Here is a 25,292-nt window from a genome sequence, read left to right on the forward strand (position 1 = left end):
AAGAACGAGCACCATCACATGGTACACCTTCCGAGGTGCGGGAAGTAGACTTACATTCATGACGGGAACGAGAGGACTCGCGCTTGACAGACTCCTCACCCGAGGAACAAGAGGCACTCGAGTTCCAGATATTACCATCCCATTCATCAGGATTCCAATCTAGTCCAGCTTTCGCCACGACTAGACGCACCTTTCGCGTCGAAACCCGACCGCGCCTGTTTTTGTATTTATAACGAGCAATCCGCACAGCCGCCCTTTCGGCAATCGTTTGGTAAGTGTCAAGTTTGTCAGAAAGCAACTTATTTTGACACCGCAACAAAGTATGAGAATTCTGAACCTCAACAAAGTGTGCTTCATCCTTAAGAGAGATCTGTAATTTCAATAATCTCTCATGCAGAATCCGATACGCAGACAGAAGAACCCAACCTCTGCGCCCCAAAACGGGAATCTCCTCACCCTTCAATACGGGTGCCTTCTGCAAACAAGCAATCACATTAGCCGGTTCCGCCGACTCCAAAGAAGAATTCCAATTTTCACTCAAACCAGTAGAGTCAGCCCACTCACGGGCTAAGGCTCCATAAGGCGTTGAATCCCATCCGGGAATATCAACGGGCAACTTAAAAGTAGATTTAGATTTTTTAGAAAACATCGTGAGAGAAAAAAAAAAAGAAACGGAGAGGAAAGAAAGAAAGAGAAGAAAAAAAAAAAAAAACAATACACGCAAATATAGAAAAAGAGAATACAAAGAGAACCACGCACGCGCCGAAAGCAAACACAAGACAATCACAACGCACACAGGTTTCGTAAACGGTTCGTGACGCCAAATGTTCTGCTTGGGTCTTCGGATCAGATAGAACCCGCTCAACAGAGCCTCCCTGACCCAAACCAGAACGTTACCCCCTCCCTAGGGCCTATTTACACCTAAATAACCACATATATGTGTACCACCTAAGGACAGGGAATTCCTATTATGTATATATATATATCAAGACCTCTTATAATACAAGTGGCAGCCTCGCGGTTCTAAGTGGACCCAGGACTTCCTGCCCAGACGGCAGCCTCAGACAAGTGGCGGCCTCGCGGTCTCAAACAGACCCAGGACTTCCTACCCAGACGGCAGCTCCGGCCTCGCGGTCCCAAACGGACCCAGGACTTCCTGCCCAGACGGCAGCCTCAGACAAGTAGCAGCCTCGCGGTCCCAAACGGACCCAGGACTTCCTGCCCAGACGGCAGCCTCAGACAAGTAGCAGCCTCGCGGTCCCAAACGGACCCAGGACTTCCTGCCCAGACGGCAGCCTCAGACAAGTGGCAGCCTCGCGGTCTCAAACAGACCCAGGACTTCCTGCCCAGACGGCAGCTCCAGCCTCGCGGTCCCAAACGGACCCAGGACTTCCTGCCCAGACGGCAGCTCCAGCCTCGCGGTCCCAAACGGACCCAGGACTTCCTGCCCAGACGGCAGCCTCAGCAGCCTCGCGGTCTCAAACAGACCCAGGACTTCCTGCCCAGCCGGCAGCCTTAGCACGAGCTCATCCTATTATTACCATGACATACGACAGGGGAATCAGTGTTACTATATATCAGATCACACAAAGACCGCTAGTTGAGCACAACCTGTTCTCCAGTTCGAGGGACTCCCTTCTCCCTTATCCAGTTACCACTTACCTGATCAGGGTTAGCATCTGTTCATTTCAAGTCACAACTGATTAGAAGAATAGGCTACCCTCTTATACAAGAACACGCAGCAAATGTTGATTCACTACAAACTATATACTTTATTTAGTTACTACATACACACTCACAGAACATAGTATATATATATATATATCATAACCTGCAAAGAAAAGCGAAAGATTAAGTTGTACACTCTAGTAAAAAGGGGTCGACATCACCTTGGTCGTATGTAGCCTGCACTCAATGGTCATCTAGGTTCCCTTCTCGTCTGTGCCTCGGCTTCGCCTGGAAGTCACACCTCCGCAGTCACGGATCTACTCCCTTCTCTCTCTCCGAGTCACTGGGACCTCTTCCTCATCGGCTACTCTCTTCTCTTTGGAATATCTATTTCTTGGTCTTTCTTCACCTTCCAGTTCGTCATCTGTCTTCCCTGAAATAAGTAGTAGCTTTTCTGCTAACGGCCAGGTGCCGCTTACGGACTACAAGCAAGTGCCAGTATCTGCCTCAGACTTTCACTAATATGGAGGTGCATTCTCTCATGGAAAATTCCAGCCCGTAACCTACCGCCCACCGAATTCTTGTACCTCCCCGTGCCAAGGACACGTTCCCAGCCGGCCGGCCTGATGTAGTGTCTTCGGCATGAAGAAAAATACAATCCTTCGATAAGGGCCGGCCTGAACCGGTTCTCTCCAAGCGAATAACACCTCATAACTAAAACATCACCCTCGACCTAGAAGCTTCCCAAGCTGCCGGAGCAGAAAGAAAGATGGAGTCTCTCCCGTTTGAGGCCTACCAGGCCTGAATTTAGCACGGCTCCATGAAATACCCTCACTACAGGACAGGTTATCCCTAATACTAACGAATCTATCCCCTAGGCTATGTGTGTAAGCCCTGATCTATGGGGAAGAGCACCGGATCATGTCAAAGTGCCTAGTAAATAGGCTCCATTCACTACTCTAACCCTTAGACTTGGATGGAAAGAGACTGAAGTCACACTAGTCACCCGTTAACACAAGGAAAGGCCGGGAAAATCGAGCAGTACACCCTCTTAACCTTGACCAAATCACCAACAGTGAAAGGACGATGAGGAGGAGGAGATAATGTTGAAGGAATATTTTGCAAAGACACAACACGCTTCATCCATGAAGGAATTAGGTTAGAACCAGGAGCTCGCCCCCTCATGAGTTGGAAAGGTGAAAGCTGCCCATCAACCAAGAGAGTAGTGCGATAAGCCCACAACATTTCGTTAACCATTTTTCTTACAACAGAACCATCAGATGAAGCCATCTGTATAATCCCTTTCACAACCCTGTTGGCCCTTTCACAGATTCCATTACCTTGTGGGTTGTACAAAGAAGTACGGTGATGAGAAACTCCACAATCCTTAAGAAAGGACTGCATTTCAAAGGAGGTGAGCTGAGTGCCATTGTCGGTAATGATAATAGAAGGAAGGCCCTCATCCTTAAACAAATTCCCCAGAAACTTAATAGTGCTCTCAGTAGTGACACTGTTGGTAAATTCTACAACAAGCCACATAGAGTAAATGTCAACTACAACGATGGCAAATCTATCCCTCTCATGTAGTTCGCCCATGGGGCCAATGAAATCTAGGCAAATACTATGCCATGGCAAACCAGGATTTTGCAAGTGTCCTTGTGAGGAACTGGGACCTACTTTAAGCCTTTTCTCACCATCCCTACAGGCAGAACAATTCTCCACCCACTCCACCACTTGTGAATCCATACCTGGCCACCAGAAGTGATCCTTCAGACGACGTTGAGTGAGAGTCTGACCTAAATGGCCTTTGTGTGCTAAAGCTATAAGTTTATTATTCAAACCAAGAGGAGGTATAAACTTTTCCCCTTTTACAATAAGGTTCTCATTAATGAGAGAAAGATCTTCCAAAACCTTAAGATAAGGGCGCGCAGAGATATAAACTGCACTTTCTCTTCTAGAACCCAAAGTGATAAGCTTAAGGACCTCTTGTAACGTAGCATCAGAAGCCATTTCTCGTTCCCAATCACTTGCCTGAAAAGCTCCTTCACCAACAAACACAGCATCTTCAACAGAGGCCACAGCAATGTCCTAATTGGAAATAGAAATAGACGGATCTACCACTGTGCGCCAATCCAAAGACAACCTTGAGAGGCAATCAGCTTGAGTATTTTTCCAGCCCTGAATGTACTGAACAGTGTACTGAAATTCCTGAAGCTTCGAAGCAAGTCTAACTAGTCTAGCTGACCCTTTACCCGTACCACCAGGAGAGAGAACTTTAATGAGAGGTTTATGGTCTGTTCTCAACACAAACTTCATACCCCACAGATAGGTTCTAAAGTACTCCACAGCCCAGGAAGCAGCCAGTGCCTCCCTTTCAATAACCGAGTAGTTCTTTTCAGCTTCAGTTAAAGTTCTGGAAGCAAAAGCAATTGTATGCTCAGCCTGACCAGAGATCTGTGAAAGCATAGCTCCGAGGCCGGTGGCACTGGCATCCACTGTTACAACAGATTTCTTTTTTATGTCAAAAAGAGTAAGTACTTTTGCGTCACAGATCTCCTTTTTAATAGCATCAAAAGATTCTTGCAATTGAGCAGACCATACAAAACTTTTTAAAAGTGACCTCATACTGGAGGTTTTATCAGAAAAATTCCTTACAAATTCGGAGTAATACTCAATGAGCCCCATAAAGGAACGCAATTGGTCTTTGTCCTTGGGCTGGGGGGCAGAATGAATAGCGCAACGCAAGTCTTTCTTTGGTCGTACCCCATTCGCACTAATGGTGTATCCTAAGTAATCAATCTGTTCAGACAAAAATTGACACTTATCTTTACGTAATGCCAGGCCAGCCGATGAAAGTCTGTCTAATACTATTTTGAGAGTGATATTATGTTGCTCAACAGATTGGCCATAAACCAAAATATCATCCTGAAAATAGACAGTATTGCCTACACCATCAAAAATATCAGACACCATTCTTTGAAACACACTAGCCGCCGAATTGAGTCCAAAAGGCAGGCGTGTAAATTGAAAGGTACCAAAAGGTGTAATGAAAGCCGTTAAGTGCTTAGAGTCTTTGTGTAGATTAATCTGATGATAAGCACTTCTAAGATCTAACTTTGAGAACACCTTAGCACCGTGTAGAGTAGTGACTAACTCTGAGATGTTAGGGAGAGGGAAAGTGTCTGCAACTACACAATCATTTAAAGATCTCAAATCCACACAGAAGCGGAGCTTGCCATCAGATTTTTTTGTGACGACTATGGGAGAAATCCATGGTGAAGCTTCCACAGGTTCAATAACTCCGGAAGCAAGCATGTCATCAATCATTTTTTTTACTTCCTGTCTGACTACTATTGGAATACGCCTGACCTTGTGCTGTATTGGGATAGAGTTTTTCTTCAGAACAATGCGATGGGAATACCCTCTGAGTTGGCCTAGACTCTCTCTAAATACACAGTCAGCATCCCCTAAAATTTTATCTAACCCATTATCCTCGATGATCATGACTTGTGGAGTAGCTCGAGGATTAACAATTATTCCTAGATCGTACTGGTGGACCCAACCAAGTATTGCTGGACCTGACTTCGATACATACACTATACCTTGTATGTTCCTGTGTGAGAAGGCAATACTTGCTGTAAAATACCCTAAAATATCGATGGTCTCACCTTGATAGCCACCCGGGGAGATATCTTTGGGTAAAAGATTTTGTGTACCCCATTTGCTCTGAAAGAGCTCGTGTGGAATGATGGTGTATCTTGAGCCAGTATCCACCATTAGATGTAACTCTTTACCATCTATGATGAAGAGCGCCTTTGGCCTAACCTTGCGCTTCTCATCTGATTTAATAGTAGAATCACACTCAATAACCAAAATCTTGTCACCCTCTTCATCAAACAACACAGAATTTTCCACAGTGGCTACAGAAGAACGAGGTTTGCTACGGCAAACTCTTGCATAATGACCCATGCGACCACATTTTAAACACTCTTGTTTAGCTGCAAAGCAAAATTTAGAGTCAGAAGAATGAACAGTACTGCCACACCTGTTACACATACGAGACAAAGGCAACTTCTGTGTACTGATAGGTCTAAAAGAAGGATTTTTCTTTAGAATTTTCTTGTTCTTCACTGCAGCCATATCATTTTGTTCACCACAAATATGAGTTTGTTCCAAAAACTCTTGACCAGAGATTTCATTAACATCGCTAGAAGAACTTTTCTTCTCTAATTCTTTCATGCAACCTTCCGATTCTTCGACAATCTTCGCTAAATCTATAGCAGTTTGTAAATTAGGATTCTTCGCTGCCCAAAGACGTTCTTGAATTTTATTATCATTACACTGAACTATAAGTTGGTCCCTTATAAGTTCATCAGTCATGTTGCCAAACTTGCACTTGACCGACATTTCTCTTAATCTTGCTACAAAGTCATCAATCGATTCACCCATTTTTTGACTCTTAGTATAAAACCTATATCTGTTCATAACTAAATTCTCTTCTTTAGCATATCTAACCTCTAACCCGCAAATAGCCTCTTTATACTCATCTGGAAGGGGCTGACCATTGGCTTGTAAAGCTTGAGGTAAGTAGCGAAAAATACGTTGGCCCTTTTTGCCCAAGGAGCCTAACAACAGTGCCTTCTTTCTTTTTGCTGAGTATTCCTGTGCGTCTTATGCATCCAAGTAGTTCTCAAACTTAGGGAACCAATCGTCACCAAGAAATACTTGGTTGACCTGGGAGGGGTAAAAAGCTTGGAGGGAGAACCACAGAAGGATTTTCATTCGTCATATTCACAAAATACACACTGGAAATGCACACTGAAGAAATGTGAGAAATAAAATGTACTGACCGAAATAATAATAATACTAATAATAAAATTATTTCCCACACTACCCTAAATGACCATAAAACAAATACTTTTTAAAATAAGCCGTAGTAAAATAAGTTTCTCGTTATTTTATGCAGCTTGAGGAGTAAAAGTGGTGCTAAAATAGTCAATCAGTACCTTCAAAGGCAAACACACAAGGGTGTGTGCATCGCCGTAAACACACTGAAATCGATGTAGTGACAGAACTACAAGCGTGTGTATCGTCTGACACATACCTTCTTGAACAACTGTGGGACTCTGTCACTGAAGGACACACCAGGGCGTGTGCATCGCCGTCGCAACCCGAAGACGAAGTGTTGTAGGATTTACGATGGCCGCCGAATGACGTGTAGAATTTAAACATCCAATGACAGCAAAGAAACGTAGTTACGGCAACCACAAACAAAGATGGCTGCCAGAAGACGTATAAAACGTTACTACCTAGCGGCGTACTTGGGACGTCTGACGGCAGAGACAGGAAGCTAGCATAGAGTACTCACAGCGTGACGAACAGTTCCACCAACTCCTATGAGGGTTCGATGATGTCACCACAATGAGAGCAGAAGTCGAAGGCAGCAGAGCTCCTCACGAAGCAACTGTCGCAGCAACACAACATGCAGCCGGTGAGTAGAAGAGAATGAGTTGCGTGAGTTGCTTCTTCCGTACTGAAACTTGGGTTAGACTGTGCCTCACACACCTCTTTATCATACACCACTTGGCCAATCAGTACGTTTGAGGCAAGACAGGAATGCCGGCATAGGCGAGCTACTATTAGTAGTGAGTTTCCTGCGCCAATAATCAAATAGCTCACCTTGGACTGATGAGATTGGAGATTGGAAGCTGGCCTCAAACTGTGAACGCCGATGTGGGTGTGGAGGAGTGAAGAGATCCGCTCTTGTAGTAGAATTCCAATGTGACTTGAGTCTTCAGTGTGGGTTGATGATGAAGAAAATCGTCGCCAAAATTGTTGTAAATAAGTCGTCATCAGTATGTCATTCTTTGTAGTATATAGTTTATTCCAAGTAGGGAGGAAGTACAAGAGCGGACTCTCCACAACAGAAGCAACTCGCAACTGCCGTGGAAGAGAACTTAGAATCACAGGGCAACACAGAATACAGGAGAAGGAACATTTCACCAGCACTTACAATACTAAGAATGTACTACAGTAGCATGTGCTGGTCATTTAGTTCAGAAGTAGAGCATTAATTGGCAGGGCTGATTTGAGTACAATCCGCTCTTGATTCTTTTAGAGTAAATGCCCAATATGACATTGTATGCATCAGATCCTTGTTGACTACACGCTTATGCTGCTACTGGATATATTACGTTTTTTGCACCATCAAATGATGTCCTATTCCCCTTGGCAGTGCTTTCTGATTTTTCAAATTTTACATTACGGCATTACTACTTAACCGCCTGTGGACAACATTTGTGACTTTCTAACCAATTTTGCGTTCTGGTATCACTAATTTCTTTCATACCAGGTTAGCATTTGTACTGCATTCCCTTCTATGGACTAATGCCTCAAGTCTGCTCTGAGTAGTCCTCACCTTATTGAATCTGACCCTATCAAATCAGACAATTTTTTCCATCCTTATAATGACCTGCTTTACTTGCATACAGTTGAAATGTTGTTAAAATCCCTACAGCAGCAAAAAATATTTTTGGATTTCCTCTGTAGAGCAACATTTCTATGATCTTTAATTTTATATGAGCACTTAACATATGGAACTGTACAAAGTCAACTTCCCTTTATTTTTCTTTCAAATGTGTGATCAATTATGTGGTCCACTTCTATCACTAGAACCATGTGTTCACTTCTAACTCAATTTTATTAATTTAGTTGTCCAACCATTCTTTATAATAAGAATATTTGGTCATGTTGTTTACTTTTATGCATTTGTTATCCTTTTTATATATATTGTTTTACAGACACACTTTTGTTATCTGGCAAATGTTTTAAATTATGTATTGTAAGTTAAGCGTGTTTGGATATTGCTTGATTACCTCTGTCCATATTTGTCTACCTGTGGTTGTGGAATGCAATACAATATTGTAGCAGTACAAAAACGTCAGGGAAATATCACATCTCCCTAGACTTTCATGACTACCACCACACCCCTTCACTGGACTTTCTAGGGTCCGTGAGGACACTCTGCAGGGTTCAAGTGAATCAGGGTCCTGTACATATCTTTCTACAAATTTGTACAAATTTAGGAGGATCCTACTTTTGTAAGATTTTGTAGGGACATTTGGAGTCATGAGATTTCTTGGGATCGCTCTTGAGCTGTTAAAAATCACATTTCTATTGTGGTTTCAGTGGTCCATCTTCTGCTATCAAAGGGCTGATAAAAGTGAAAACATACATCAATGCAAGCACTGCCATAAGCCCCCCCCAAGACACTGCCACACCAGGGCTGTCAGGAAAATACATCTGTACATCCTTGACAGGGACCAGCCTAATTTTGGGTCGTAAATGAGACAGGCTGCATTACAGAGTATCAATACAGTGTTGTGGAATTTGTGTAATGATGGCTCATGGGTCATTTAGAAAAGCGTGGTCAGTAAATAAATTGCGCTGGCGGCCAAAATGTAATGTGAGATATTCTACAGCATATTGGACCCTTGGGCATTCCTTTTTAATGCTACCAAAATAAACCTCTCAAAGTAAAAGCTTCTTGCTTAAAAAAAACAGTACCTAGTGTTCCTCTCTTTCTCTAACTGAGACAGCACTACTCTCAGACCTGTTCTCTCAGACCTGCAAATTGAGCAGCACTTCGGAAAATAGTTTTCTGTGAGCCGTCCGGACGGACCGAGACATGGTCTAAACATATCACAATTTATAAGCCTTCAAAAACTGATTCGGCATCATTCGTCCAATATTGTATACTGGGAGATGATTTTTGGAATAAATTAGTGAGAAACATAGTATGAAAATAAATTACTTACCAACCTAGCCTTTGAAAGAGGGCCTTTCCGTTCTTTGTAGACGACAATGAAAGCTGGAAAACGGTTTCCATCTTGTCCACCTTAAATGGCGTTTTATGGGGTGGTTTCAATCACACCTGTTGGAGTGTTAGCCATTAGGTGTGCCCCCATATCTGGATGACAACATTTCCACAGAATAAGAACTGGTTGCACTCTGAGAAAAAAGTAATGATATTATAAAAATAGGCTGAGGCATAATCATTAAGGATTATCAATCTGAGGTTCATTAGATGCTGAAACTACCAAAAGTGTGACCATGGGGGTGTGCTGCTTTATTCCCTCTAGCGTTAAGGCGCTTTGCAAGTATCTCTTTGCATGATCTGAATGAGGTGAAATATAGAAAATGATCCAAGGATTTCAATCACTTTGTCCAAGCTAGGCATGTGAAAGGTTTCAGCTGGGGATACAGCAAGAAACATGGCAAGACCTAACCAAGGCATGCAAATTCTTCTGGAGAAAAATCACTGAAATATTTAGAGATGGTGTAGGGCCCATGGAAAATAATATTAAAGCACAGACCTGGGTAGACCATTGCAAGACCATATACACTGCCGGTGACTGTACACCAATGCTGCCTGACTGCAACACTTGCCTGCTAATGGAGCAAGCTACTGTTCTCCGCCTAGAGGTAGAAAGAGCAACCCTAGACTAGAAGGCCAACAAAGCACCTGGCCCGGACTGTGTACCAGTGGACATGTATTGACCAGATCACAAGGCCTGCTCTGTAGCCCTGTCCACAATATTTAGCGCGGTCCCAAGATCAGGCAAGTCCTGCGTTTCTGGCGATCCGCCATTATAGTCCCCTTTCATAAAAAAGGGAGTAAGCTGTTACCTTGCAACTACAGACCAATCTCGCTCTTGGATAGCAACGGGAAAATCTATGTGTGGGTCCTTTTGAAAAGATTGCAGGCTGGGCAGACAAAAGAACAGTCCTTATAGATGCCCAGGCAGGGTTCCGCAAGTGTATTATTACCATTGATCAAGCCGCAAAACCATTTGTGATCTGCGTCAAATACTCAAAGATGAATATGCATCCACGCTACTTAACTTTCATTGTTCTAAAATTGGCTTTTGATCTGGTCAATAGCGCCAAACTATGGGGCACGCTCAACAAACATGGAGTTGAAAGAGACCGCTTGCAACCCATCAAAACACTTCATAAAGACAGGCAGGCCTGCATTCGCTATGGAATCCGAGATTAATGCACTCCTTATTTTTATGTCTGCTGAGAGGTACGCCAGAGATGCGTCCTTGCTGTGCTACTATTTTCGCTCTTCCTAAATGACTCAGAGGAATTCCTAGTCAATGGGCTAACAGATGCACCGACGCTGGGCAACAAAAAGATAGTCACCCTCTTATTTGTGACAGTAATTCTATCTTGCACGCAAAGCAAGTTGCATAGGAGGTTGGATAGCTTTGAGAGCAAATGTAGGCAAAAAGATCTTGGCATTAACATACTTAAGACAAAAGTAATGCCACTGGGGCTATCTCCATCATTGACAAAATCTCCAAGAATTGCTGGCAAGGCACTCAAAATAGTCAAGGTTTACAATTACTTGGGGATCTCCTTCAACAACAAGTTCAAGTTGTCCTGGTGTGCCCACGTCGACAAAGCGACTGCCACCCTGCAACAGCCTGCCAACGCAATTCTACGGCTCTGGAAAAATATTATGCTGCCACTCATTGGGGCATATCAACAAGGGCTTTATCTCTGCTTTTTTGGCTTTAAAAGCCAAAAAAGGAGAGATAAAACTAGCGCCCTATCAACAACAGGGTGCTAACATGCAAATTTGCATGTTAGCATCCTTTTACTCTACGCTTCCCCTTGCATCTCTAATGAGATGCAAAGGGGGCGTTCCGGAGTAAAATAATAGGAGAAATGTCGCTAAGCGACATTTCTCCTATTATCAAGAATGTCGCTAACCCTGTTAGAGACAAAAAAAGCAGCGCTAACCTCGGTTAACGCTGCTTTTTTACGTCTGGTATTTTTCTGACTTAGCCATGATATCCTATGGAAGGAGGATATCATGGCTAAGTTTGGCTGTCCCTATCAACAAGGTAACGTGAGATTATCGCTGGGTTTCCAGCGATAATCTCACGTTAGCCTGTTAGCGTGAGGATTTTTATCGCTATTGAGATAAGCGTTGCTAATAGCACGCTATCTCAGCGATAAAAATTCACGCTAGCCGGCGATAATTATCCTAGCGCTAAGTGCGCTTAGAGATAATTATCGCCGGTTGTTGTTGATATGCCCCATTGAGCGTTGTGCTACGGTATAAAAACAGAATGCAAATGGCTGCAGCAAGAACCGTGCAGAGCTTTGAAAGCTGGAAAACACATTTTTGAGATCATTACTGCCCCTGAGCCCCTCCCCCTGCACCTAGAAACAGGCATGGTACCCATCTCTGAGCTCATAGTACTGTACTGGCTGTGCCCAGATCACAACTGGCACAGAGAGTCTTTTTTAGAACAGTCCTCAAAGTGTTCCCAGCAGGGAAAATCCATCACAACCGTGGGCAGGTTTTGTGAAAAGCTGTCTCTGAAACCTTGGTCCCGAGCATCTGAGGTCTGAGACAGCAAACATCAATAGCACCGCTCATGCCATAGTACAGGAAGCAATTTTGCACACCAAACTTAAGACATTCTTTGGGAAGGCATGCTCTTCTGTTTTATCCTGCAATTATTTGCACACACAGCATACCCTGGGTATGGAGCAATACCTCAACGACATTAGTCCCGCCGCACATTATATTCAAAATTCCATTCAGGTATAAGGACCCCGTTGTTACAACGCGATGCCTTTACATCGCAAGTCATTAGATCAACTTGCTCTAGATGGCGCTCCAACCTAAGGAATAGTATGATTTACGATTCCAACACCTTCCCTACTGTTGCGCAGGGTGGAGTTGGAATAGTAAATTATACTATTCCTAAGGTAGGAGCACCATCCAGAGCAAGGTGTTTAGGATGATGGCTGTCGTACCTGAGTAAGCTGTTTCTGTCGGTGGGCTTTTTGTATGTTTTAGTAGAGAGTTTACCTTCATGGAGGGAGATCAAGAGATCAAGGAAGGGTAGCTCTGAGGCAAAAAGATTTCTGCTGAATCTAAGAAAACAGTCAAGGGTGTTCATCCATTCAACAGAACTCTAGACAGGCGTCGTGTGTGCCTTACCACAAGATGAGAATATCATCTATATCTCTCCGCCAGACCAAGATATTGGTCTAATAGGGGTTGCCGTCGCTCTGGATATACTTCTTTTAAAAATCGGCCATATAGAGGCAGGCTAAGCTAGGAACAAAGGTACTCCCCATTGAGGTACCCTGTATTTGATGGTAAAGCTGGTCATTGAATTAGAAAAAGTTTTCCTTCAGGGCTAAGGTTGCGCACACCATGATGAAGCTAACTGGGGTAAGGGATGCCCAAACCTCGGCTCTGAGGATTTTTCTATTACTTCCAAGGTGGCGTCTTGGGGTATGTTGGTGTACAGGGCTTCCACAGCAAGGGTTACAAGGAGGTTGACGGTAAAGGCCTCGCCCAAGCTTTCAAGAAGGTTCAGAGCTGCAGTGGTGTCTTTGAGAAAAGATGGGGTCTTCGTCACCAATGGCTGCAAGAAATGGTCACGAAACTGTGAAAGGGGTTTGAGGAGGGACCCAATGCCCGACACTCCCTGGTGGTGGTCTGGTGGCTTTATGGGTCTTCGGTATGGTAGAAGTAGGGTATCTTCGGATGGTCCGGGATTAGAAAAGCAGATTCTTTTTTGCTGATCCAACCCTGTTTTTCTGCTGCAAAACCCATAGATGTTATGTGCTTGCTGAATCGTCCTGTGGGATCCTCCCTAATAGGGCTGTAGTAATCGCGATTAGATAGTTGGCGTTCACACTCCAGGTTGTAATCGGCAGTATTGAGGATGGCGATAGCTCCTTCTTTATCTGCAGGCTTTATGGTGATTCAACTATTGCTCCCGAGTGCCTGCATAGCTTTGGTCTCTAATCTGGACATGTTGAAAAAGGAATTCTTGCGTAGGCATTGCTCCACGTCTTTGAGGACTGCCTGCTCAAAGGTGAGGACCTCGGTGGGGACCAGGTGCTCTCACTGGATGACAGGTCTCCAGCACCAACGTAATCTTCTTTTAGGTAGGGGTAGACTTGTTCTTTGTCGAACTTCTTGATGTCCTTCGGCAATTTATTTATCTTCTGTTTGAGTAGATACTCCCTGTCCTCCTTGATCTCTGTGTTGATTTAAGCTAGTTTGCTCTTGTTTGCAGTTATTTGTATGCTCGTCTTGAGGGAGTTTTCTGCCATAGTAATCTTGAACAGTAGGTCATCAGCCAGACGATTGGCGGTATTGATGATGAGAATCAGCCGATCCCTGATGCATTTCCATGCTACCAGGGACCACTCTCTCCTGAAGAACATATCTTCTAGGACAATCTGTGGCTTGTTCCTCATGATCAGGCCACTGGGTAAGATGTTTGCTTGTAGGTACTCTGTCATGTGACCAGATGTGACTGTGAATATTTACCCTTTTCCCTCAAGGCTGTATATCTATTTTTTTCCAACACTTTCAATTTCACTCAGGACTACGACACAAGTCTAGTTTGTGGGGGGCGTGATCTCTCATTTCACATTTTTAGACCGTCCCTACTAAAGTAGATGAGGATCCCCTGGTCATGAAGAAATGCCATAGATTCTACTGGACGATTTACGGCATGAAACATGTCGACCGTCTCCACCCCACACAAATCACTTTGAGCTGTAACAGGTATAATTTTCCTCGCCAGCTACGACTTTGACAGTCGGTTGCTTTTATTTGTGACAGAGGAATCCAGTGAATAAAATTGGTTTTTGAACCCCCTAGCTATTTATTCATGCACCTTTTGCTTCCCACTTCTACTCATTACACATACACCCCGACATCACTCTTTAGCTTCATGGCGGCAACCAGAGAAGAGCTCAGGCAAAGAGCCTCTCGGTGGGGCCCGTTGAGCATTGCAGCAAAAAGCCCAACGAAGAGCTGCCCTATGATGAAGCATGACACCCCTTGGGGTGTGTAAGGGCCCTTGCTCATAATTGGAGTGATTCCATTTAGAGTTCCCCTTCTACACCAGGAACACCTAACCTTCCATTTCCCTTCCCACTCCCCTTCCATGCCCTCCTCAGGAACTGCATACCTCTGGTCTTGCAATATTTCTGTATAAAAAGTTTCTGATATACAACCATGAGAGTAACGTCTGTCTAAAAGGGATTATTAGACATCTCAGCCCCTTTTTCTAAGTGTTCAGGGGTGATGAGAGCCATCAGCTTGTTGTTTAAATATAATTGGCTTTTAGGTGTTGTTAATTATTGGGATACATCTTGGGAATTCACAGACATTGCATATGGTGTACAAGTTATGGTACTTCCCTCCTCTCCCACGCAGGAACATTTTGCCTTTTTGGGACACTGCGCAGGTTTGTTGTCATGACTGCCAGGTCTCTTGGTGACAGGGTCCTGGCATAAAAAATGACAACATAATGTGTATTGTAGTCTACCATCTTTATAGTGCTACATTTCTTTGACCATGCCACAAAGAGCTCAATGAGTGTCAAACTGAGACTGCATGGCCCATGACTGTGACACAAGGCACAAAGGCAATTGGTCAACCGCAATCCTGCCTTTTGAAAGCAGACGCTAGAGGTTCCAACCAAATCCATTCCTACTTTCCAAAGGGTGCTTTTGATATCTGACTGGTTTTGGTTACCTTGCAAATGCTGACCCTTTTACAACATTTCTGGATGACAGGCATCTAAACTAGACCAGAACAACTGTCTGTAATTGTCTCTTCCATGTTTTCCTTCCCTAGATACAGGGGCAGCTCCTCCATTGGAGCGGAGAAGCATCGCCCCACTCACGTGCCCCCCAAAGCCAGAGATAAAAAAAGTAAAATGGTAATTGATTACCATTTATTTTTCATCATCCCGTCCTGGACCAAGCGTCAGGGCGGGGTGGGGGCCTGCTGAGTGAGCAGGGAGAAGTGGTGTGTAGAGGGCTGCCTTTGCACTTGCTTAAAGTGCGCATGTGTCATTGGCCGGCCGTCTTGCGACGGCCAGTCACACATGCAGACTTTAAACTGCTCAACCCAGCTGTTTTAGGACAGTTAGGTTGAGAGCAAGTGCAGGCATCCAGTGCCCTCAGGAGCGCCGAGAGAGGCCACTCTCATAAATCAAGGCACTGTTAACAGCATGTGAGCAGGCCTGGATTGGTCGCGGGAGTTTGCTGGGGCATGCACTGCAGTCCCAGCAGACGAGATCGGAGTGAGGAGGACGTCATCGTCAGAATCTGGTAAGTGCTTTTCTTTCTTTTCTTTGCCTGCCCGCCCCCACCATCAGTAGATGCCAGCAGCCACTGCCTAGATAACCCCCAGCTGATACCTGTGGTTTACTTTGAGCACTTGTGGTCTACACTGTTTAGTAAACTGTAATTGTTGCCGACATTCAGAGTCACCAGTAAAGATTGTAACATTCTATAAATGAAGTCCAATCTGTGTGATAGCTTGGAAATTTCTCTCTTCTGCCTAAATCACTTTAGCAGCTGGTAGATTATTATGTTGGTTACCATTGTCAATATTTGTGAAATTAATTTGTGGACCTTTTCTTCTTTCTTGATTTTTTAATTTTGACATTTTGCTGCTTGAGGAAGTACTTTATAGTAGACATGGAATGTTCTCGCAAGACGTCTGAGGCTATGCTAAGGATTATAACTCATGGCTGGTCCTCCAGTGTGAAATGGTCCAATGTTTTTCACTCCACCAATCTTCAAGAATTATGCTGATCATCATCCCTGCATCCACTCAATCTCCACCATAGTGCAGAGATTTTTAGGCTGCTAATTTGATCGCTCTTAATTTTACCACTGAGTTTATAAAGCTGTGTTTAATAATTGTTTTATTATTCCCTGTATCTCAGAATGATTATACTGTAAAACCAATATTAGTTTTCCTGAGAAAAATATCACATAGGATGGTTGCTGGCCCAACAGTCAAGCAGATCATTCCTCTCCATCCAGCCGTACTCCTGTTCTAGGACCTTCTTTCTATTACCTGGGTACCATTGCTCTTCATAGGCTTTGTTCGTCCAAGTTTCTCTTAGAAATGTGTAGCAATGGGCAACTCCAATGATAGGTTTTCAAAACAGCAGCTACTTTCAACCTTTCAATGTCATCCACAAGGAGTCCTCCAAAGTAGACAGTAATAGGACACATGACACCACATGACTAGGTGCTTGGCACACATGGATAGAGAGGGCGAATCACTTTGGGCACAAGGAGAGACAATAAGCCCGATGCACATAGGTTTACTCCTGGAAGTTCAGGAATACGCTTGACATATTCACAGAAAATTGATTGTTTGTGATTCAGGGACAGACCAACTTGTCAGTACCTTTGCTCACATGGCCACCATGAGGAGAGCGAGTTGCAGTGAGAGGTACCTTGCCCTACCATGGATCCCGGTATGCACCAGCACACACCGTCCACTGCATTTTAAGGGCACTGAGCCCATGCGCCTTCAGATGGTTCTGCTCTCACAGGGCACCGCATGAGAATGTTATTGGATGTGCCCGCTTTCTTTCCTCTAGTAAACCAGCAACTCCACTATGCGACAGCTTTCAATTCTTTGAAACCAGAATCTGTGGCAGCTGAAACCCCCCAATAAAAATCCTCTCATCTTTATTTTAGGAATGGGATAAGTGCAAGCAACCCGATTGGAGCATCCTGGAGCCAGGTGCAGTGCAAATGTTATAAATTCAGACACCTGTCACACGACCTGGGCCTGCTGTGGCTCATCACCGATGACCAGAAGATCCTCCGATGCAAACTGTAAAGCAGAAGAGCGCTCACCAGCTCAGCCACGGCAGATCAGTTTCAGCCACAGAATGGATCACGCTCCTTCTTCTGATCATTTCATCAATGCTGTATCCTCTACTAGTGTGCAGTCACTTCTTTTCTATGCTTCACCCTCTGTCTCACTGTTTGCTGTTCGTTAGCCTCTCCCTAATTCTTTCCCAACAAAGCCTGTTTGTGTAATCTTGGACGCTGCTACTCACCCGAGGCCGCGCTGGTGAACCGTTTGTTGCTGAGCCGCTCCTGGGGTGCCCACGCTGTTTGTCCCCACTGTCGGCGCCCAACGCTATCGCGCCGTGACAGGGGGAGACTACAGCTCCCAGGCTGCTTAGCGGCCACTTCCGCCTTCCGCTTGTCTTCGCGCCCGGAGGCGCTGAAAAGGCTGAGGCTCCCTCGGTGGAGCGGGGGTGTAATCTTGGACGCTGCTACTCACCCGAGGCCGCGCTGGTGAACCGTTTGTTGCTGAGCCGCTCCTGGGGTGCCCACGCTGTTTGTCCCCACTGTCGGCGCCCAACGCTATCGCGCCGTGACAGGGGGAGACTACAGCTCCCAGGCTGCTTAGCGGCCACTTCCGCCTTCCGCTTGTCTTCGCGCCCGGAGGCGCTGAAAAGGCTGAGGCTCCCTCGGTGGAGCGGGACGCGCACGGGCGGCGCCGGGCTAAGCCCGGGCAAAGGGCGGGCCCTCTGTGGCCCTCAGAGGCCTGAAGAGACTGGACTGGACCAAAGACGCTGGTCCTGGTCACAAGATCTGTAAGAAGCAGCGGGGGTGATATTGAGGATTTGTCAATTATTGTTAGTGTTTTTAAAAATTGTCATTTTAGTAACTACTAACGGACATAACGTTTTATCAATTCAGGCTTGTAACGAGGGTGAGACTGTTTATAATATGTCTAGATCTAAAGCCTCTTCAGGGCCACGTACAATGGATAATTATTTGGTTCAGAAGGTTAATAAGATAAATTGTGAAAGACGACAGTCATTGGGGAAAGTTGGTACCTCTCCCGGAGCCAGTCCCTTACGAGGTTTAGTAACCTCCGGTAGGGAGGATGTAATCAATCCTTTTGATACTACCACCCCGGAGGTGGTCGAGTTAACGGAGCAGGGGCACTTGGATCCTGTACAAGATAGCCCCAATGAGCTAATAACAGATGACTGCCATGACAGGGTGGAACAATGTTCACCTCCCCTAAAAAAACGTTCAGTAAGAACTTGCAGGAAAATACAGCTTAAAAAGGGGACATCAAATAATGGGAAGAAATCTGCAGATCAGTCACATAAAGATATTGAGAATTCCGCCTTGAGATCAGTGAATAAGGCCGGATCTGAGGATAATATTGTTAGTAACATCAAGGAGATTATTAGTACAAACATTAGGGACACAATAGATCCGCTGGTTGTCAAAATAAAGGAGCTAACGGAAGAAGTTGCCAGATTGAGCGGTCTGCTGAATCAGGCATTGGGTAAATTAGGAGAGGTGCCTGCAGTTATTCCGGTTATGGAGGTGGTAGCCGACACCACTACTAATACCCAAAGTAAGAATCAAAGACAGGGAGACCCTAATAAGGAAGCCACGAGGATCAATGCGAATGGTAGTGCTACTTCGGTAGCACCACAAATAGGCGCAAACAAATCAGGAAGTAATTTGCCTGTTTTAGATAGTACAAATAGCTGGGAGGGAAATAAAATGAAGGGTGCTGTTAACCTACCACCTGAGTGTGCTCCCTATGTGGTGGTACTTACAAATGTGCCACCGCTAGATAACAAGGCTCCCCAAGAGACCCACGACTCTTTAAAAAACAAATGTTTGTCGTGGTTAAATAGGCAATGTGGTCTCCCACTGAATCTTTCTGACTGTATTCTGACAACCAGAAGAGCCAATTGGATTGGGAGTGATAAGAAAATGTTAAAAGGGGACTGTGTAATTATTAATTTTAAATATCCGCAGCACGTCTCTACCGTCCTCCTGAGAGCGGCATCTCTCCCAATCTTAGATGGTAATGTATGCGCAAGAGCGCTAGGATACTTTTATAATCACCTCAATGCTAATGGGAGGGTCAATAATAGAAATGCTACTTTCCCACCTGTTTGGAAACCCCATTTTGATATCCCAACCCAGAATAGATTCCTTGCACTTAGCACTCTGGACTCTAACGATTGACGTATAAAGGAGACGGAGATATGTGCGGGAAGGGAGGAGGAAGCGAACTTGGAGGATCATAGAGTTGAATGTATATCTGTAAGTTCTGGTACAATAACACTGACCCCTAGACTGATGCCGGAGCAGGATGAAGTGGAGGCCATACCAGATGGTTGTATGAATTCTGGCGATTTGGGCCAAATTGCTGAGGCTGCCATTATGGAGGGTGCTATACAAGGTATCCCTAGAGGGAATATGGTCAGAACAGGTAGATGTTCCAGGTTGGTGTGCTGGAACGTAGCTGGTCTGAAATCCAAAAGCAGGGACCCGGGTTGGAACTCCTTTATTAACAGGTATGATATCCTTTGCTTTCAGGAAACCTGGTGTAAAGATAATATTGATTATGAGGGATTCATTTCATACAACCTACCAGCATATGGAGATGGGCCAGGTAGAGCTAAGGGAGGTTTACTCACCCTTATATCGGTCCATCGACAGATGACAGTGATAAAATATGTGCCGGTGGGAAATTTAATACAGATGATTTGGATCCAAGAAGGTAAAAGCCGTAATATCCTTCTGATCAATTATTATAATAACATTTTTGATAGTAGCAGGGGCAGAATTGTTACTGACCTAAACAATGCTATTGAGAACTTAAGCTCGATTTCTCATGAAGTATTTGATATCATTTGGTGTGGGGATTTCAATGTTTCATTATGTGATTTACTATCCACTACAGCTTGTGGGGTTACAAATAATGCTGGATGGGAGGCTCCACATTTTGCCCATGATATGTATGGGGAAAAAGTGAATGCAATAATGGGGGGCCTTGACCTGGAAATTTTGGATTGTTGCAGGGATAGTAATGGTGCACCTATCCCTACATTTAGGAATTGGCGTGCGAACTCTGTAATTGATCATGTGTTGGTTTCGTCCAGCATTGCCGACTGTTTTGGCCCACTTGAAATTGAAATAATGGATACTAGTGATCACAACTGTATTATTGTCCCCATGACTTTGTGGGAGGAGAATGATATAGAGGTAGGGGTTACAGTTGGAAACATTGAAGCACACAGGGTCAATGGGGTAAGGCTGAGATGGATAGGTGCTAAAGCATCTGAATTAACCAAGGCTATTATCGTGAAGAATTTAGCAGACATTGTCTTTATTTTAGATAATAGATCAGATCATGAGCGGGTCTTGTCTAGTTTTAAAGATATCAACAATGCCATTAACGACAAGTTCACGAGTGGCAGTAGGGGCAGTAAGAAGCATGGCTTCGTTTGGTTTGATAAAATTTGTTCGGATGCCCTGACCGACCTTAAGCAAGCCCTAGCAATAAGACCTAGGGATAAAAAATTAATAACTACTCTGAGGCTAGAATACAAAAAGGCTATTAAAGTTAGGAAGATGGATTTGCAGCAACAGGCGTGGGAATCTCTTAATCAGGCCGCAGAATTATCGAATTCTGTTATATTTTGGTCAACAATTAATTCTCCGTTCCTCAAGGAAACTAATACCCCGGAGTTAACATCAAATGTTTCCTGTGAAGGATGGATTACCCATTTTTCTAGTATCTTTGATTCAAATAAAAATAGTAATGACGGGCCAGAAAGATGGCCTATTATACCACTTGATATTACTGTGGAAGAAGTGGAAAGTGGGATAAGAGCAAGTAAGGGAGGAAAGGCCCAAGGCCCGGATGGGGTCCCAAGTGATGTATATAAGGAGACGCCGGAAGTATGGGGTCCGTTGTTGGCTGTTGTTTTTAATGCCGCGGTATGTATAGGCCCTCCACAAACTTGGGAGGAGTCTATAATTGTACCTATATACAAGAAGGGATCTAGGTCCGAAGCGAAAAATTATCGACCAGTCTCATTATTGGATGCCTCAGTAAAAGTAATGAGTAGGATTATGTTGGTTAGACTGGAAGAATGGGTAGAACAGGACCATATTCTGACAGATAGCCAATACGGCTTTAGGAAAGGTAGGGGTACACTCGATCAATGCATTAATCTAGAATTATTGATCGGGAAATACAGCGAAGCCAAAAATGGCCATATTTATATGTGCTTTGCTGATCTAAGCAGCGCCTTCGACATGGTCGACCACTCTATTCTGTGGAGGACCCTGTTAGAATTAGGGGCGCCAAAGGCCATTATTTATTTTCTTGCAAGAATGTACGAGAGATTAAAAACATGTGTACGTTTTGGTAGGAAAGGTGAATGCACTAGGAACTTTAGCGTTAAACGTGGTATAAGGCAGGGTTGTGTTTTAGCTCCTCTTTTATTCATTTTATTTATAAACAATGTTGATGCTATTTTAAAAAAAGTACCAGCAGACGTCCCCGTGATTAACGGCACACCTGTTCCGGTGTTATTATACGCCGATGATGCTGTATTATTGGCAAGAACTCCGATTGGGTTACAACGATTAATGGATAGTTTTGTATCTTTTATTAAAGACAAAAAATTAGTTATTAATAAAAGCAAAACTTATACAATGATCTGTGGCCCAAAGAAAATTAAACATGCAGCGAAAGGGTTTTTTATAGATAAAATAAAAGTGCAGCAGGTGGACAAATTCTGTTACTTGGGTATAACCTTTGCTGAAGATAAAAAGTGGACACATGAATTTAATAATATTCGCAATAAAATGGCTAGGAACGCACATGGAATTTTTAGATTTGCACAGAAAATTGGGGATCGTAGGACCAGAGACATGGTAAAAATTTATCAGGCTAGATGTGTTTCGATTGCATTATATGGGGCTGGAATTTGGGGCTACAGTAGCACACATGAGGTGCAACTGGAACAGAATTCTTTCTTAAAAAAGGTGTTGTGTTTACCCACTTCGACCTCTAATGCATTATGTCATTATGAATTAAATGTCAATTATTTATCCGATCTTTTGTCACTGAGACCTTTAATGTTGTGGAAATCAATATATTTGAACGAAGAAAAATCTTTCACTAGGTCTATAATCCAGGACTGTATGCGATTAGATAAAGTAAATGCAATTCCCTGGATTAAATACATCATTATGTGCTTTTCGGATATTTTTAACCTGAATATTGTAACTGATCCAAATGCTGTTTTATTAATCCCCAAGACTGAGATGAAAGTGACTTTCCTAGCCTTTGCCGAGAGGAAAAGAAGAGTAATTGCAGGTTCCCTGTCCACTGTTATGTTCTATAACAGATATTTGTCCATGGATGGATTTCCCGTCTATCTGACTTTAGTCACCAGACCTACACACAAATTTGTACTAACCAGACTGAGATTTGGAATAGTGCATCATCTGGTGGCACATCCTATAATGAGAAAATATCCTATAGGCCCTTGTAGATGTGACGGTTTTTCCAAGCAGAGCACAATGCACTTTATATTATTTTGTAAATTGTACTCCAACTTCCGTGTTATTCTGTTAAAGCCCATGTTTGTAAAATATGGTACACGGACGGTTGAGCAGGCCATGAAACTGATTTTTAACTTACAATCTGCTGATATTTGTTTTTATACAGCTTCCTTTTTAAACAAATGCATTAACCTGAGGAAAAGTATGTGTTTTTAGATGTAAATATGTAATTTTAAAGATGGATTATGTTTTTTAATGATTAATATTGTATATGAAATGTGATTATGTCTGCTATAAGTGCTCATGTATGTATTTGTCATTTGACTGTGTTTGCTTTTATGGACATTAACTTGCTCCGAATAAAGCTGAATTGAAATTGAATTGCCTGTTTTTCACATAGAAGTTCACTTTTTTATCCTCTCCTCTTTCCAGCTATTTCCTTTTGCCATAGACTCAGATTCATCAAAATGGCAGGGGTAATGCATGTGACATCACAAACAGCATTTGCACTACTGATAACATTGCAGGATTCTACCCTTCTTCCTCACTTAACCCCGCAATACTCTCGCATTTACTGCTGAGGAGCTAGGGGAAAGACAAGTAGTGGAATCGACAGGAAGCATACAGGGCTCATTTAAGTCTTATACTTTCTTTACCTGGTGTTGCCTTAATAATCTTTTGAGATCACAGATTGCAGTGGTACCAAAGGGCAAGGGGCATTGGTAGCACACATTACCTGGTGTTCTCTAATAAGTGGACCTTTCCCGCCCTCTGATGTTCTTTTGTTTAGCCTGGTCTTACTCCCTCTCCACACCTTTTATTGTCTAACACACTCTACCTTTCACCCACTCTTGTCCTCTACCGCCATCTCTCTCTCACACACTAGTTTTCTTCAGTTGTCTGTCTCACTTAGGGTCAGTTTTAAAAGCAGACAATAGTGGTTAATCTGCCAGAATAGCTTCCCACCCACCAAACCACCCTATGTAATGTTCCAGATGTGTCGTAAAATCTGCTGGCAGAGGCTTCTCTGACCCCACCAAAGTATTTAGTCAACTACACGGCTAATATAGGGTGAGTCCCATAAATCTGGTGAAAAAAACTGCCAGTAAAAGTAACTATGATGTCCATAACCCACTAGCACTCCCACCTAAGCATGTTAGCTAGACCAGACCTGAGCGATGAATCCATACATTGAGGATCAATTAAAGTGCCCAAACTTGGTGGAGGGCATTCTGCCAACAGCGACAAGCATTGGTTGATTCTCTGCCAGAAATTCTCTCCATAAAGTGGCTTCTTCCATTGCAGATGCTTCCACTTTGAAGGAAAAACGCTGGTTGCCGAGAATGAAAACTCAAAATGTACTAGATTTTCCAGTAATGGATTGGCAAGAGAGGGGAAATCATTTGCAATTGCCAAAAGAAGAGCTGCCAGATAAACTTTAAATCTGTCCATATTTCACCCAAACCACTTGCTAAGATGTCTTTTTCAGCCTCTCACGCACTTGAAAAGGTTCTGCCCTTCTCTATTTTTCCTCACTCCCCTACACCTGTGTTCAATAAACGATTTACATGAAAAGTTCAGTTAATCTAGTCAATTAAAATCTTCATTTAAACATCTGTGGAATGTTCTTTGTCTTTTTAAGCACACATGGGTCACTGGGCTCTCTCATCATGAAGCAACACATTTGAATTGACCTCCAGTAAACCAAGAGTCACCAAATGTTTCAATATCTTTGATGTACTTTTCAGTGTTTGAGACTCCCACCCCCCACTCACTCTGAGAGTCCATTTCAGAACTGAAACCTGGTTGAGGCTTCCACTGTCCTTAACTACAAAGAAGAAGTTACTTACCTTCAGTTTCGCTCTTCCCGGTAAAGACTACTTATTTGCAGGTTCTGCATCGTTAGAATATTCCCAGGCGTCAACTAGATCCAGAAACACAGTACCTCTCTGTGCTGGTTGGTGGCACCATGTGGTGCTGCACAGATGCCGTTCTGCACCAGAAATGACATGCGGAGCCGATGTAGGTGCCATTCCTACAGGATGACATCAGCTGCTTTCAAGGCCATCCATGACCCAGACCTTGGGCCCAGCCGACAATTGACTTTCAGCAGTGTGCAGATTCCTAGATTTGGGGCATCCTATTAATAGAGTCCAATTCACAGAGCTAGCAGGATGGGAGAGTCAGTGATGAATCTGTGGCTAGATTGAGTCTGTATCAGAAAGAGCGTTACCGAAGGTAAGTAGTGTTGTTCTGATTGAGACGTCTAACCCCAGATTCCTCACCTTTTGAAAAGATACTAAAGCAGTACCAATTTGGAGTTGGGTCTGGGAATGGACTCAAACCAAAACGTCCTGTACGACTTGTAATGATGTGATGACACTGTGATGTCATCT

General features: G+C 43.7%; 1 protein-coding gene across 1 annotated transcript in view; it reads left to right on the plus strand.

The window, feature by feature from the left end:
• LOC146866707 (fish-egg lectin-like) overlaps window positions 1–17,382 on the plus strand; it is a 253,426-nt gene extending 236,044 nt beyond the window's left edge. Inside the window, exon 4 of the mRNA XM_085600624.1 lies at window positions 17,236–17,382. Within this exon, the coding sequence (XP_085456750.1) occupies window positions 17,236–17,380 (145 nt within the window). The 3' untranslated portion in view covers window positions 17,381–17,382. The remainder of the gene's footprint in view (window positions 1–17,235) is intronic.
• The last annotated feature ends 7,910 nt before the right edge of the window (window positions 17,383–25,292 follow it).

Source organism: Triturus cristatus, chromosome 1_2, assembly GCF_964204655.1.
Source record: "Triturus cristatus chromosome 1_2, aTriCri1.1, whole genome shotgun sequence".
NCBI classification, from domain to species: domain Eukaryota; kingdom Metazoa; phylum Chordata; class Amphibia; order Caudata; family Salamandridae; genus Triturus; species Triturus cristatus.